At 36.4% G+C, this 17,593-nt stretch overlaps 1 protein-coding gene across 4 annotated transcripts in view; it reads left to right on the top strand.

Moving 5' to 3' along the window:
- Fnbp1l (formin binding protein 1 like) overlaps nucleotides 1–17,593 on the top strand; it is an 86,351-nt gene that overhangs the window by 46,347 nt on the left and 22,411 nt on the right. For all 4 annotated transcript variants that reach the window (XM_034500379.2, XM_076933205.1, XM_076933206.1 and 1 more), the window contains exons 3-6: nucleotides 7,725–7,778; nucleotides 8,966–9,113; nucleotides 9,882–9,944; nucleotides 14,617–14,721. In XM_034500379.2, the coding sequence (XP_034356270.1) occupies nucleotides 7,725–7,778; nucleotides 8,966–9,113; nucleotides 9,882–9,944; nucleotides 14,617–14,721 (370 nt within the window). The remainder of the gene's footprint in view (nucleotides 1–7,724; nucleotides 7,779–8,965; nucleotides 9,114–9,881; nucleotides 9,945–14,616; nucleotides 14,722–17,593) is intronic.

Below are 17,593 nucleotides of genomic sequence, written 5' to 3'. Positions count from 1 at the left end.
GTGTTATATAGGCACAATGCCTATGATAGTAACAATATTAATTTCACTTTTATATCAATAAGAAGCTCATACCAATGAAAACCTTAAATTTGAAATCAAAGTAAATTCTGTGCTACTTAAGAAATTATAACTTCATCTTAATAACAATTATACATATTTCTACCAATAGGTTATGGCTGTGTAATAAATCCTAGCTATTCCTCCCTGTTCCAACAAAACCAGTACTTTCCCCTAGAAAGACAGCCCAATATTAACCACCTCAGTCCCCAAGTCCAGGGAATAGGGGCACCGACTCTTCATTAACTTCTTCAAGCTGATTATGGGCATTGAGATATTAGAAGAGGGGCAGGGGAAAGAGTAAATTGATAAGATTCTGACTCTGTGTCTTCACTGCATCCAGCTGGAATTCCAGGACATCAGAGGTTTGAGCAGGACTGCTCAGCTTGCTTGATGAGTACATACACCATATATAGGTCTGCAATATACAACTCTCAAAACAAATTTTAGTATCAAGATAATTTTTTGTTTGAATTCTGGAATCTAGTCTTCTAGCGGCCTGCCTCTGTCATGTCTAATTCATATAATTCTGGGAGTTTCAATGAGGGTGTGCTCCCACCATCCTCCCATTCCTGCCTCCCTGCTCTCGAATTCCCCAACACTAGGGAATCCAAACTTTCAGGCACCAAGGCCCTCCACTTACACTGATGCCTGGCAAGGTCACCCTCAACTTCCTATACAGGTGGAGCCATGAGTCTCTCCCTTTGTGTTCTCGGGCTGGAGATTTTAGAATGGCTACTCCCGCTTGTTTCTTAGGACCATTTGCTTGAAAAATTGTTTTCCAGCCTTTTACTCTAAGGTAGAGTCTGTCTTTGCCGCTGAGGTGGGTTTCCTGTATGCAGCAAAATTCTGGGTCCTGTTTACATATCCAGTCAAGTAGCCTATGTCTTTTAATTGGGGAATTGAGTCCATTGATGTTAAGTTGGATCTTATGGGGTCCTTTTCTCAGTTGAGGCTCCCTCCTCTCTGATGACTCTAGCTTTTGTCAAGTTGAGACAAAACTATCTAGCACGATAGACATGACTAATAATAATTTGATGTCTATTTTTCCAGAGCTTATATTTTGTTAGAATGGACATTTTAATTTGGTGGACCTTACCATAGTTTTCCAATACCAAAGGTGGCTTGATTTGAGTGTATTATGATTTGTGTATAGTACCCGAGGTCATCTGTCTTCTTACCTGTGCTGTTTCCTCAGAAAGTAGAGTTCAAATGAGTGGTATTATTCAGTGTTTTGCTGTGTTAAAACTTTGGAGGTTAACCTGTTTGATTCATGTAAAGTGTTAGATGCTCAGCTTAGATGGTGGTAAGCAAGAAAAGGAACTAACTCATGTGAATGAATTATCTGTATCTAGGTACGTACCCAGAGAAGTATCTAGTAAATTAGTAAGATCTATTGCTCTTTTCTTGGATTTTTGTTTTTTAATGTTGGTCTGATTCCCAAGTGGCCTCTTCTACACAACTGTAAAGTCATACTGTTAATCTAACAACTTCAGGAAGAGAACACACCTTCCTAAGAATTGTAATAGAAGTTTAAGGATTGACTTTCATTGACCTGGATTGATAGGCCTGGATCATATTAATAAATGCTCTTTAACGTTATTGTATGGCCATCTTCATAGCTACATGGATGAGATATATTTTAAAACATACTAGCTTGTATTAGAATAACAACTTCCAAATACCAGAAACTATATAACTAACTGAAAGTTTATTTTGTACTTAGGCAGTCTGCTTTAAGTTCATGAGACTGTACGGTAATTCAGGAACCTAGACTGTTTTCATATTGGTCTCATCCCAAGGCTTGTACATTTGCTTCAGTAGGCAGCAAGAGAACATGCTTCAGGTGGTAAGTAGATCAGGGCTCATGGCCCATTTTATAGAATTGGCTGTGTGATCCTGATGAACTGCAAAGAAGCTAGAAGTTGCCTGGCAGAGGCAGGCAGACCTCTGTGAATTCCACAATAGCTGAAGCTACATAGTGAGATCCCCTTTCAAAAAACAAAAACAAAACAATAAAAGAGAGAAGGGTGGAAGGAATAATGAAAAATGTAGAGAGTGATAACTAAATTTTGCCTTAATGGTTCGGACCCTAGGTGGATGGTTGTTTTATTGATGTGAGAAAAGAACACGGTTTGAAAAGAAGATAAATTCTAGTCACTGAATTTGAGGTACCCATTGCAGGTGGGCCTCTACTCAAATAGTCATTCCTAAAAAAAAAAACAAAACAAAACCCTGTTATAATTAAGTAGGCTGTTAAGTATAGTCCATATTATAGAATTTATCTGTTAAAAACATACAATTCAGTGCTTTTTTTGTATATTCTCAGTTATGTAGCCATCATCTCTGTCTGATTTTAGAACCATTCCCCCCCCCCTCTCTCTGTGTGTGTGTGTGTATGTGTGTGTGTGTACAGAGTCTCAGCATGTATCTCTGGCTGGCCTGGAACTCACTATGTATGCCAGGCTGGCCCTGCCTCCTGAGTACTAAGTCCTAAGGGCTTCCCATCTTATTTTTTGAGACATCTCTGGCTAAATCTTGCAATAAGCTTGCTGATTTGGCTAGACTGGCTGGCTGGCTGCCAGCAAGCTTCAGATATCTACTGTGTGCCTCCATAACCATGGGATTGCAGGTGTGCCTTGCTCCAAGTGCCTTTTTTTCCTTGAGTGCTTGAGATGAATTCTGGTCTTCATGCTTCACAGCAAACACTTCAGGAGTCAGCCATCTCCAGAGCCCTATAATTTTAGAACATTTTTATCATCACAAAAATAAACTTTGTACCCATCCCCAGTAATTTCCTCTTTTTCCTGGTTTGGGCAACTACTCATCTATTTTTGTTTCTCTGCATTTGCTTATATAATTAACTCCTAGATTTGTCATCTTTTCCTCATATCTTCCTCTTTTGGGTTCCCTTTCAGAATGACTGTAGGTTTGCATAACTACTAGTTTGATAGTTTGGACTCTTCTATCATTCTAACACCTGAAATAATGATTAGCACTTAGTATCTTTGCTGGTATTTGGGTGAACTGTGAAATTAATCTAGGTACTAGAGTGAGTTTTGGTTATGTTTCTGGTACTTAACCATGGTTAAGAGTATTAGTGTTCATTATTATGACTAGGGGTTTTTCTATGTTCCCTTTTATCTTTTCTACCTTAGTGCCAAACATTCTCTGGTTCATTTTTGATGTGCCAGCAACATAGAGCCCACTTAAGAGTTTTTTTTATGAATTCCTTCTTGCTTCTTACTCTTTGCTCATTGTACTTAGAATTCCCCGTAGGGCTTTCCAGTTTCCTAATTTCTATTTAGTTCTTTATACAGATAGTCAGAGAATTGGAAATTTTAGCCTTTCCTCTTTACAAAAAGCTGTTTTAAGAGCTATGTAGTCTCTTCCTGTCATACTGTTTAGAAGTATCTATATTTTACCAGTCTAGAACAGTAATATTATTTATTAAAATATTTGTGCATGAACCTGTATAGTTGCTAAAAAAAATTGTGTGTGTGTGTGTAAATATGGTGATGTTTAGTTTCAGTTGTCAACTTGACAAAAGCTGGAATTCCGTGAGAAGTGAGTCTCAGTGAGAGGCTGTTTTAATCTGGGTTGCCTGTGGGGATTGACTCTGAGAGGTTGGCCTTATTATATTACTTGAGGCAAGAAGGCCTGGCCATGGTGGTTGGATCATCTCGAGTTTGGGTCTTAGACTGTATAAAAGGAGAGCTGAGGTGAGCACACGTGTTCTCTTCTCTCTTTGCTCTTGATTATGACTCTGTCTAGCTGCTGCAAGTTCCTGACTTGACAGAACCTGCACTTGTAAACTGAATAAACCCTTTCTCTCCTAAGTAATGTTTCAGGGTATTTTATCATAGCAACAGAAATAAGACTAAAATGAGAAATATGCCATCCTTTCTTAAATCTTCAGACTTTGACGAAAATCACACCTAAGACCTAGTACTTTGAACCTGTACTTTGTAATGGTGACTGTGGTTTTCTTGATGGTCAGCACTGAACTTTTCACCGTTTCTCACTTCATCATCATAGCTTTTCTTTTTTTTACCACAGCACCTTCTCTGTACTGTATCCAGCCCTGGCCATGCTGCACCTTGTAATTACTGGTGGCAGCTGCCTTATTTCAGGAAGGTATCTTGAGCATGGGTCTCTCTTTTATTTTCAGCACTCCTGGTAGCTTGCATAGCAGCTAGTACATAGCACATAATTATTTGTGGACTCAATAAGCTAAATTATAAGTGGAATCAATTTGTTCTGAAAATAATTGAATAATTATGTTTAAATCACGATGATAGGCTAGTTTCTTCTTAGTTTCCATTCCATTTATTCTTAGACTTTTGGAAAGTACAATATAAATTAAATACCAAAAAAATAGTTAAGAGATTTAAAAAAAAAATACAGGTCTCATTTTTTTAATTTTTGATTTAGCAGACATAAAATTAATTACTCCTCAAAAAGTTTGTCAGGTTGGAGAGATGGTTCAATGATTTAAAGTGCTTGTTATTCAAGCATGAGAACCTGAGTTCTACAAAATAGGAACAGAAGGAACACTACCCAATTCATTCTATGAAGCTACAATCATGCTCATACCTAAACCTCACAAAGACCCAACAAAGAAAGAAAACTTCAGTCCAATCTCCCTTATGAATATCCATGCAAAAATACTCAATAAAATTCTCGTAAACCGAATCCAAGAACACATCAAAACAATCATCTATCATGATCAAGTAGGCTTTATCCCAGGAATGCAGGGATGGGTGGTTCAATATTCAGAAATCCATCAATGTAATCCACTATATAAACAAACTCAAAGGAAAAAACCACATGATCATCTCACTAGATGCTGAGAAAGCATTTGACAACATTCAACATCCCTTTATGGTAAAAGTCTTGAAAGATCAGGAATTCAAGGCTCATACCTAAACATAGTAAAAGCAATATACAGCAAACCAGTAGCCAACATCAAACTAAATGGAGAGAAACTTGAAGCAATCCATTAAAATCAGGGACTAGACAAGGCTGCACACTCTCTCCCTACCTATTCAATATAGTACTGGAAGTCCTAGCTAGAGCAATTAGACAACAAAAAGAAGTCAAAGGGATACAAATAGGAAAGGAAGAAGTCAAAATATCTCTATTTGCAGATGATATGATAGAATACTTAAGTGACCCCAAAACTTCCACCAGAGAAATCCTAAACTTGATAAACAACTTCAGCAAAGTGGCTGGTTATAAAATCAACTCAAACAAATCAGTAACCCTCCTCTACTCAAAAGATAAACAGGCTGAGAAAAGAAATTAGGGAAATGACACCCTTCACAATAGTCACAAATAATATAAAATAGCTTGGTGTGAATCTAACCAAGCAAGTGAAAGATCTGTATGACAAGAACTTCAAGTCTCTGAAGAAAGAAATAGAAGAAGATCTCAGAAGATGGAAAGATCTCCCATCCTCCTGGATTGGCAGGATTAATATAGTAAATAAAAATGGCCATCTTGCCACAAGCAAGCTACAGATTTAATGCAATCCCCATTAAAATCCCAACTCAATTCTTCACAGAGTTAGAAAGAGCAATTCTCAAATTCATTTGGAATAACAAAAAACCCAGGATAGCAAAAACTATTCTCAACAATAAAAGAACTTCTGGAGAAATCACCATCCCTGACCTCAAACTGTACTACAGAGCAATAGTGATAAAAAGTGCATGGTATTGGTACAGAGACAGGCAGGAAGATCAATGGAATAGAATTGAAGATCCAGAAATGAACCCATACACCTATTGTCATTTGATCTTTGACAAAGGAGCTAAAACTGTCCAGTGGAAAAAGGACAGCATTTTCAACAAATGGTGCTGGTTCAACTGGAGGACAACATGTAGAAGAATGCAAATAGATCCATTCTTGTCCCCTTGTACAAAGCTCAAGTCTAAGTGGATCAAGGACCTCCACATAAAACCAGATACACTGAAACTAATACAAGAGAAGGTAGGGAAGAACCTTCTGTAATCTCAATTTTATCATCAGCTACATAGGGGTTAGTTTGAAGGGTGGATTTTTCACTATGTCTGTTTAGCAGCATAAAGACACATAACATGAGTTCTAGGCTACAGAACCATGAATCAGTGTGGTATGAGGTCCCTTGTGTCATACGTTGTTTTTCTAGCCACCCAGGTTAAAAGTGGAAGTTTTAAGTCTCTCTTATTTATAGTAGCATAGGTCTGATTTGCCCAAATGCATAAGGGAATGAGTTGAGGATACATGAAATAATGCTGCAAGGTATGAGGTAATATTATTCAAAGAGTATATATAATGCTACCTTGGGAAGAAAAGAAATGTGTGTTCCATTTGGTCAAAGACAGTGGTCATATTAAAACTTGTACAAGTGGGTAACCTCTAAAAAAATGTTCAAAAAAATACAGGTCTCATTTTTAAAATTTTTGATTTAGCAGACACAAAATTACTTCTCAAAAAGTCTGTCAGGTTAGAAAGATGTTCAGTGGTTTAAAGTGCTTGTTATTCAAGCATGAGAACCTGAATTTGAATTTCCAGAACTCATGGAACACTGGACATGGCATCTCATGGATGCCATTAAGCACCTGTGGGGCAAGACGGGAGATGGAAGCAGAAGATTCTCCAGCTAGCCTGCTAAATGCAGTGGTGAACAAGGGCTCATCTCTCAAACAGGTTGAAGGAAGGGGGCAACACCTGATTGTTCTCCACAGCGGTGCACCTGCGCTCACACACAAAGTTTTCAAAAATCTGGACCTTCAGTGGTCCATATATTGTAAAGCAGATCTATTATATGTAAAGCACTGTGGTCAATGTTTTATTCCAGTAATTTCTCAGAAATCTATGGAGTAGGCACTGTTGACACCATATAGGAATCTGAGGAGCAGAGAAGTTAGTGTAAATTGCTGTGGGTCATATAAACATCATGTAGCCAGCATTCAAGCCTGTATATCTCATCTAGCTCCAACGTCTCTGTACTAGCATATAGCTTATTTCATATGTATGAAAGAAGGTAGTATTCTAGACAAGAATGTTAAGGGTAGATGGGAATGTAGGCGCACATAGTCAGTCACAAGTTGGAATGTGATTATTTGCCAAAGAAAGGGAAGCTGGAGGACAGGGTGTGGTTGCTGGTTGACCATCTTTCAGCATAAAAGAGGCCCCACACCTTAAAATGGGGAGTGAGTCACATGATTTCCTTATAGCATGGTAGAGGATGGTGGCCAGCTGCTCTTTATCTCTTTAGTCAGCATCTGTTTAAATTTTGTATCAGTTACTATTAAAAACACCTGATTTGTCAAATAAGAGAGTGATGGTATTTCTTTGAAATGTGTTTTTGTTCCATCACTCAGTTTCCTATACTGAATATTATTTTCCTATTATTCCTTGTAGCTTATACATAATCTAACTGTAATTACAATACCATAAATAAGAAATAGTGTTAATATTTTAAGAATAAAATGTAAATCGTGTAAATGTTATATTATGTTAGTGTTTGAAGATGACCTTGTTGTTGTTCTCAGGGTTTTATGTAATCTTTTCTTAAATCCTTAACGAAATTGGTAAATTTTAGGCTAACACTTTTATTTCAAAAGAATTATTTCCAAAGTATATTATTTTTGCTTATAAAATCAAAACTTTTCTTCCTCTAGAAATCTGGTTAAGAAGTACTGTCCCAAACGCTCCTCCAAGGATGAAGAACCAAGGTAAATCTAACCTGTTAGTTATTGCACATTGACAATATTCAGGACATCATATATAAACTTTATTACTTTGTAAACTATACTGTAATAATCTCAGCAAGGTTTTCTTTAAAGTTGTTTTAATAAAAAACATCACAATATTTATACAAAAAAAGAAACTACTATTTATCTTTTGAGAATAGATAATTTAATGAACTTAATCAATAGTTAGTTTTCTTTTTCTTTTTTTAAAGAATAGATGAAAGTGGGATTTCCAGGTAAGATTTAGACCAGAATTTGGCTTGCTTTGTTTAGTCTCCAGCAGAAAGGTGTGGCGTTGTTATCAGCTTTCTAAGACTTTGCCTTTCAGGATAATGAAAAGTGATGAAATTAGGGGAATAATTTTTGAATCCTGAATAAAAGATGAGAAATTTCTTTTGGGTTTTTTGGAGATCTTAATATGCAGGTGGTTATAAACTGTAGAAATTAAATGAGATTAAATTCAACAGCTTTTTGTATATATTATTGGTTCTTATCATTCTTAAGGGAGCCAGCCTTGCCTGAGCCCTCAGTTTAAGAGTGTTCCTTGGTGTGTTCCAAGTAGATATATACATTTTAACACAGTAATTTTCTTTGTTTCTCTCCTTCCCTTCACACACATTTTTACCCTTATTTTTGCCCCCTTTATCCCTCTTTGGTGCCAACCATAATGGTACATTTCTATTCAGGATGTGGGCAGGCATACAGGCAGCTGTATCCAGAGCTGATAGCAAAGTTCTGTAGATCAGCTATCAAGATGCATTTGAGTGGTATGATTGGCAGGTTCTGTCCTCGAGAACAAGCACATCATCTCTGCAACAGGTTCAGCTGCCAAGCCTAGGAATCCACCCAAGTGATTCCCAAGCTCAGGCCAGTCAGTTGTCAACCTAAAGATTCCACTATGTCAAAAGAGCCTGAAGGTAGTATTCTTATTATATTTTGACTCCAAATATCCCTTTATTTATAAATTAAAGGCTGTGTAAAGATACTTAAACATGTACAACTTGAACTTAATGCAGGTTTTCTTTCCATACATAGTTAATTTAGAACCAGTAGATGGGAGTAGGTTGAGTATATTAAAGCTTATCAGCATTTAGACACCAAAAATACCTCACCAAAAAATTGTAATGGAAGCGAAAATAAGTCTCATTATTTTTAATATGTTTTGCCAGGTTTACTTCATGTATCGCCTTTTTTAACATCCTTAATGAGTTAAACGACTATGCAGGACAGCGAGAGGTAGTAGCAGAAGAAATGGCACACAGAGTATATGGTGAATTAATGAGATATGCCCATGATCTGAAAACGGAAAGAAAAATGGTAATATTTATTATTTTTATCTAATTATAACAGTCTTGTGAAATAGTTTCAGAAAATAATTATTTTTCTTTTTAGAACTAAATGTTTGGTTCAAAACTGGTTTTCTACCTTACTAAATTTCCTTTAATTAAAAATTGTGAGATGAGAGTATACTGTGAAAAAAAAATTTCAGTGAAAAAGAAAAACCGTGGGATATGGTTACCAGTTTACAATCTGAATCAAGGTTTGGCCACATACAGCCCACAGATCAAATACAACCTATCAACTTATTTTTGTTTTCTAGATCCTATAAACTAAAAATATTTTATATATTTAGGTGGTTGAAAAGTCAATATTCTATGGCATGTAAAATACTATAAAATTTGAATTTCCGTGTCCATAAAGTTTAATTTACATTCATTGGATATGATATTTCATACGGCTACACAATTGTAGACAGAATACTATGTGGCTTGCAAACCTAAAATATGTACTACTTGTTACCTGACTTTTTATAGAAAAGTCCTATGAAGATAATCATTATTTTCTTTAGTATTATGCCTGTTTTGAAGATTATTTTAAAAGTATTAAAGTAACCTATAAGATGTACTTTAAATAAGTTTTTTTTTAACTCTCTTCCTAACTCTAAAGATGCGTAACTATAATATACATATATATATTTTATCAACTTGAAAAAAGTTAAGAGCCTTTTGAAGATGTTGGAATTTCCTTAGTATGTAAATATAATTATTTTTGTTCTGTTTGTTTGCTGATGATTATAATCTTCAGCATCTACAAGAAGGACGAAAAGCTCAACAATACCTTGACATGTGTTGGAAACAGATGGATAATGTGAGTACCAGTGTTTTCATGGTGAATCAGAAATGCACAGACTGACTTACCCCTAAGCTCCATTAAGCTTTACATCTGAGTCTCATGTTTCTCAATGTATTAGGTTTGGCAGCAAATATCATTGCCCACCAAGCCATTTCCCACCTGTCTCCCCCGACTCCTGCCCCCGGAGGGTGTGGTAGGGTCTCATTCTGTGGGCTATGTAATGGGTGAGCTATTATTCACAATCTGCCACTTGTTTTGTTGTATAATAACCAAGAAATATAAATGGAGGGTTAAGCTCATTTCATTTTCCTTTCTCCCTGTGTGAATAGTGGGACAAATTCTCTAGTCTTCATATCTTGGTAAATAATAGAGATATTTATCCAATAAGTGGGGTTCAGAGAATTAGGAACCACTTATCTTGGAAGACTATTTGCCTGAGAGGAGAGAACTAAGATTGTGGTTTTTGAATGTTTTTATGGACTGGATTTCTCTTGACCTCCTTTTTAGCATATGAATACAGAAGAGCAAGGACTACCTTATAGGAAGTGTTCCTTCTAGCTCAATTGTCCAGTAATTCTGTAAGCTTCTAACTGCAGGAAAAGAACTGATAGAACAGACTTAGAAAACATGCTGTCTACTTAAAATTTCCCTAAGGTCCTTTATAATGTGGATTTTTAAAAAGGTTTTGTTACACATAAACAAGGTGTCCACAGACACTTGTAGTCTTGTTTACTGGATATGCTGGATTGAAAGAGTATAGGAGACTTTTTAAATGTTCAGATTGCCAAGTGATTGGCTCTTTGCTAGCAATTTTTACAGTAGATACTACAGTCTTTAAGAATTGTGCTGAAGAAAATTGTGTGTGTTTTTAGTTTGTCTAGTTGTGATTGTCAGAATGGCTTGGAGACTAAAAATTTACAAGTTCATGCAAGGCACTCTGGTGTCTCTTCATAATATGCAAATCTTTGGCATTTTGAAAGCTCATGCATACTCATGCTATGTTTTTATGTTTTCCTGTTAAAATGAATATTTAAAACTTAGATTCTATTTCTATTTAAGTGTCAATGATTTTTAATCACCAGTGCTGATTTAGAGTTCTTAGGTATATTAATAGCCTTTTTCATTTTTTTTATAATTGGTTTCACCAAGACTTTAAGGGAGGATTTTTAGCTATTAAAATTTAAATTACTGTCAGTGGCATCCTTAGTATCTGATCTAATAAGTATGCTAGAGAGTGTGTCTCTTTTCATTTGCACAGAATAACATACTCCTATACTCAGGAGGTACTGGTTGCTCTAGAAATGGATGTTGACATAAATCTGTTTACAATATGTGCTGACTCGCCTTTAGATTGGCAATTATTAAGAAAAGTTACAAAGTTATAAAATAAGACAGAACCATTATAAAAGTTAGGTATTTCAAATAATGCATTTTTTCAAGTCATTAACAATATTATGAAAAAGTAAATTCAACCCTAGCCAGCCCTTTACTTGTACTGGTCCCTATATGTTCATAAGGAAATATGACATGGCTTTTAATTTTTTGTGGAGCCTGGAGTCCAGTGAAAGAGACCGGCGTAATTTATATTTAATATGTTGAAACAAATATAGGATCCTATTTCCTAATTCTTTTTCATTTTGGTCAAAACAAAATTATAGAAATTTAATGTGTCTGAAATAGTTGAAGGCAGCTATAACCAACTGAGGAAATGAGGAACATGAAACAATTGAAGGAAGAAGGTGGAAGAAGTCACTACTCCCAGGATGAACAATGCCATTTAAAAGGAGGGCAGAAGAGAGTAGCCCATGAAGGAGATCTTGACAGAGTGGTCAGAATCTACGGAGATGAATGTTAGATGCTATATGAAGCAGTCAGGAGGCTACAGATGACTCCTTACAGTCTCCTAAGAGCAGAGTTCAGAAACATCAGCTCCAGTAGTCAGATGTGGAACGATGTCACTAGTGCTGCATGTCCTCTGTGCTTATGTCACTGCAGTGTGTTGTTTCTTATTCTTCAGCTTTGTTGCAGCCGGGGCAAGAAAAAAAGGAACATTTCTTTTCTCACTGTTCTTTTTTAATCAAGGACATAAAACTGGCAGAAACCCCAGCAGACTTCCTCCTAGGTGCCTCTGATGAGCCTGTGGGGAGAGTGGGACAGCAAGCCACAGCTATCAGTAGCCTCTGTGTTGAAAGGCAGGTTCTGCTTCGGAAGAGTGGAACAGATGTCATTTTCTATATTGTATAATTATACATGGGGAAAAATAGTTTTAATTCATTTGTACTTGTGATTGCTTCGCTGTTCCGAGAAAAGTATATGTTTTTCTACAAATAAGATATATAATAGACACTTGTTTGTCTCAATTTGTGTCAAAATTATTAACCCATAGCCACTGGACCACAGTGGGATTATGTCAGTACAAAATACTCAAGTCTCCTGCTTTCTTTTTCTGAGTAATTCTCAGAACACAGATCATAAAGCTTTTTCCAGGCACAGACTCAAGAGAGGCTCTCTGGGGAGTCTCACAAACTCCAGTCACAGATTCGGGGAACTACATAGGGGTTTCCAAGGAAACTACCTGGCTGCTTCACGCCAGAGGGAAAGACCAGGGTTAGCCAGCCCCACCCAGAGTGTATTTAATGGAAGTTTAAAATACAAAGACAAGTATTCCCAGACAGTGAAAGAAAATACCAGATCAGAGATCACAATAATATATAGAAGATAAAACAACTCAGAAGAAACAGCAACTATGAAAGGTAAAAAACAGAGGTTAAAAATACAAAACAACATATTAAAATTAGAAAATTTCATTTAGCAGTTTCTTTTTTAAAATAACCATGCTAGATTTAAAAAAAAAAAAAAAAAAAAGATGGATAAAAGTAAGTCAAGGGGGAAAAAAATGCCTTCAAATGTAAAGTCCTGAATTTCTGGAGGAAAGAATTTGCCAGCATCCAGTGCTGTGAGCTATCAACACTTATCCTCACAAGAGCTGACAAGGTGGCTCAGCACTCCATCCCAGTCCTCACCCCATAACCAGTGGTGGAAAGAGATAGCTGACTCCTACACACATGCACCCCTGACCTCTTTGAGTGCACCCACACTTAAATAGATATAAAAACAAATGCTGTAACCTCTTCTTAAACAGCTTATGAGCATGACATCTCAAAACTCTTAGGAGAGGTTCCAGATACCTGAGAGAGAAACAGATTTAGTCACAGCAGCAAAACGATGCAACAACAACAACAAAACCAACAACATGCCTTTTATAATGAATCAGGAATTAGAATAGGGTTGGGCATATCCTATAATATATATTAGTAGCGCAACCTACTAATATATAAACCAGAAAATAATAGAGTAGTACTTTTAAATTTCTGAAGGAAACTGTTTCCAACTTTATACTCGGCCACTTAAAAGTGGTGGTAAAGGGCTGTCCCAGAGGCGTGGAGTTCAGAAAGTCTAGATATGATGGCCGAGAATGGGGTGGAATGGGTGGTAACAGTAAAAACATTTCTCACCTCAAAAATTAAATTTTATAAACCTTCTTGAAAGCTACTGCTGAATGTGATCCTGCAGAATTATAGTGAACCTGATGTATCCAGATAACAGAGGTGCAAGGCATCCTTAGGACCACAGGAAAGGGAAACCCCAAGAAAACACCTATATACTGGAATAGCTTGTATGAGTTCAAACACAGATTAGAAACTGTTAGGAGAAAATGAAACCAGAGAACAAAATTGATAGATTTCAGTAATGTGGGTTGAATTAACACTAAGTGTATATTGAAAATCAAACTTGCTTGCTTGTGTATATACCATACCACAGTTGTAAATAGCTTTTAAATTTGTTATTTTTATGAATGAACATATTTTTATGAATTTTTATGAATAGATGAGTTTCCCTGCATGTTTTTATGTGCACTTGTTTGTGCCTACGCCCTTGGATGCTAGAAAAGGGTATCAATTCCCTGGAACTGGAGTTCTTAGACCACAAGTCAGTCTTGTGGATACTGGGACCCCACCCAGGTCCTCTACAAGAGCTCACGTACTTGTCACTATTGCAATCATAAACAGCTGTTTAAAAGTAAGAGTAACTTGAATTAGATAAAACTTGGATGTGGTGACACATGTACCCTAGCACTCTGAGGTTGAGGCAGGAAGATTAAATCTTCAAGGACAGGTTGAACTACACAAGTGAATTCCAGGCCAGCTTGGACCACATAGCAAAACCTTGTTTTTGTTGGTTTAAGGAAAAACTCAGCACAAAAACAAGTAGTCTTGTATCTCTGCTGATAATATTCCTGAGATATCTGATAGAAACAACATCAAACTACTTTGAAGGGATAGTTCCACATCTTAACTGTGTTGTGCTCCTATAATAAAATACATGGAAGCAAACACCAAAACCAACCAATGAAGACTCATTTATAATAAAAATTTTCTTGTTGTAGACAGAGAATTAGATATGTTTTGAATATTAGTCATGTTCACGTTATTTTTTATTGTCAATAGCTAATAACTTATATTTAAGACATATAAATATTAGAATCAATATAAGTTGGTTATAATAATATGTTTAATTTTCCAAATTAGGACAAATTTTACTTTCATTGTTTAGTTCCTTTTTACATAGTACACACTGGGACCACTTAAGCTACTTTGCAAATAAGTTTTAAAAATTTTCTTTACAGAGTAAAAAGAAATTTGAAAGAGAATGTAGAGAAGCCGAGAAAGCACAGCAGAGTTATGAAAGATTGGACAACGATACTAATGCAACCAAGGCCGATGTTGAAAAGGTAAGGATCCCAAACTTGCTTTAAGACAAGTGTGTATTCATTGCATACAGTCAACAATCCTACGTTGATAACCAAGTATTACATGCATGGAAAAAAGGCACACCTTTTGCGTCATTATTTTATCGAAGTCTAAAATAGGCAAATGTTGCTTACTTGGTCTGAGAAGGAAAACTGATAACATAATGCCTTAGTTGCGTTCATAATGCTCAGGAGAAACTGGCTACTAGGATGTTTTTCTTCCCTATTCCTAAATTGAATAAAAAGACTGAGATATAGCCATAAAGTATGCCAAGTGGGCATGACTCAGTAGTACCCTTCAGCAGCTTTACAGAACATGAGCATTGAACTGTCACCGTGTTACCTATTTACTCAGTCAAAGTCTTGGCAGTGATTCTCAGCTGCTGGTAGGATTGATTGGTCTTGTAACTGCTGTTTCTTAGTTTCTCCTTTGTTAGTTGATAGAGTGCAGTTAGCCCACCCCATCATCTTTATTATTTCCTTACATAGGCTGTATTCATCTCTGTTTCACATTTTGAGTTACATAGATAAATGTCAAATATATATATTTAAATAATAGTTTTTGAATAATAATAATTCTGAAACTAACTGTAATACTGTTGTCTGATCAGTTCTGATTTTGACTACCTCCCTTGTCTGAGCACTAAGTTCTTATTAATATGACCTGAGTGTTTATGATCTAGGCAACCATGTTGTTTAAATTGACTCCATTGAGTTCATGATTATCTGGACTCCTTGTCTTTACATGCATCTTGGTATGAGGATGTGCCTCTCATAATGTAAAGACTGTATTTAAAATTTGTATGGACATCATTATTTATTATTAGCTTTGATTATATAATTTTCTTTCTAACATTTTGCCATGTTTGTAATTGAATAATGTGTTACTCGATAGTAATGTAAATAACAGCACTATTTTGCACATGGGACATGTCTCAAAGGTTGACATTCACCTTTAAACATTTTGAGTCATTATCAAATAACGGTTATTCAAATTTATGTCACAGGCAATTTAAAGTGCCTTGTTTAGTGGACTCACATTTCACATGTTCAGTTTGTCTGCAGGGATAGCTTTCCATACTCACTCAGCATCGTGAAACCTAGATATAATATGGCTGCTAGAGAGTTTGTCCTAACTTTTTCAGAACTTCAGTGTTCATGGTTTAATGTTCATTTATTTGAAGTCTAGTATTAAAAAATTAGACTAGGCTTCAATTGTTTGAGCTTGTAGCCTTATTCTTTTATATGCCCTACTGAAACCTCCATCCATCTCATGAGACTCACAGCCAGTGGCTGGGGGACCTGGAGGAGTTCCCCCTGACAGGTCAGGAGGACTTGAGGCTAGGACTTGGAATCTTTGTCCCACTTTATGGTTTATTGTAGAAGGAGAAAAGGGATGTGTGTGAAGAAACGTTCCAGCCTGGAATCTCAGGTTTTCATTTTTTTTTTCTCTGTAGAAATACTTTGTACTTTGGTTCATAGTATTTAGTTTCCTTAATATTTACTTGCAGGAACTTCTAATGTGCCATAGATTAAATAAGGTTTCGTGGGCTTATCTATGATCTTGGCTAGCCTGCTTTCATAGTCGGTTTATTTCTGAGTTAACAAGATATAGTTACAGACTAGTGTTAGAAGCTAAGTTAACTACATCTGCAAAAGCTAGTTAACATCCTAGGAGTGAGATATAGATAGGGCTGGGAAAGGTAAAACCATTGCCTTCAATCATTAGCAAAAAAAGGAAAAAAAGGAAAAAAAAATAGTGAGGCTTATCAATCAATACTCAGTGTGCTATGTAACTTATAGTCCTGATGGCTACATAGCACACACAGCACTTACTCCTTCCCACCCTCCCTCTCTTCCTTTCATTTTGCTATGTTGTGCCAGGTTGTGCTTCAACTCTGATGATCCTCTGGCCTCAGTCTTACATGTACATAGACTGCTGGTATGTAGTGTTGAATCTGGGGAGCCAATTCTTATTTTGTTTATTTCCTATTTTAGATCAGTGTCTTAGGGTTTTACTGCTGTGAACAGATGACCAAGGCAACTCTTAAAAGGACAACAATTAATTGGAGCTGGCTTGTAGGTTCAGAGGTTCAGTCCATTATCATTGTTTGTTTGTTTGTTTTGAGACAGGGTTTCTCTGTGTAGCCCTGGCTGTCCTGGAACTCACTCTGTAGACCAGGCTGGCCTCGAACTCAGAAATCCACCTGCCTGTGCCTCCCAAGTGCTGGGATTAAAGGCGTGCGCCACCACCGCCTGGCCCAGTCCATTATCATTAAGGCATGAGCTTAGCAGCTTCCAGACAGACGTGGAGCTACAGGAGCTGAGAGTTCTACATCTTCATTCAAAGGCAGACAAAGACTGGCTTCCAGGGAGCCAGGATGAGGGTCTAAAAGCCCACGCCCATAATGATACACTGCTTCCAACAAGACTACACCTTCTAATGGTGCCACTCCCTGGGCCAAGCATATTCAAACCATCACAATCAGTTAGAATATTTGTTTAGCTTATACTCAGTGTGCTAGAACTAACAATTAAACATATTCTTGTCAGTGAAGGTAATATTTCTTTGACTTTCTGCAAGAAATTAAATGCAGAACCATTTTAACTAAATGCATCCGGTTTTATAGAGATTGAAACACTGTTGAATATTACAGCACTCCCAGCACATTTTAATCTTTATTTACATCTATTACAATTTTAGTTTCATAATTCTAATAGGGTAAAGAAATATTTCACTACTTTTTTCATAGTCAAAAATATTCCTCTGTTTTTCTTATGTTTAGAATGTGTTGTTTCAAGGTATAGCATCATTTATTATTTTCTGTGTGAATTTTGTAAGTAGAGTATTTAG

Source organism: Arvicanthis niloticus, chromosome 4, assembly GCF_011762505.2.
Source record: "Arvicanthis niloticus isolate mArvNil1 chromosome 4, mArvNil1.pat.X, whole genome shotgun sequence".
NCBI lineage: Eukaryota > Metazoa > Chordata > Mammalia > Rodentia > Muridae > Arvicanthis > Arvicanthis niloticus.
The sequence above is the reverse complement of the archived record's forward strand: the minus strand, read 5'-3'. Positions and strand labels throughout refer to the sequence as shown.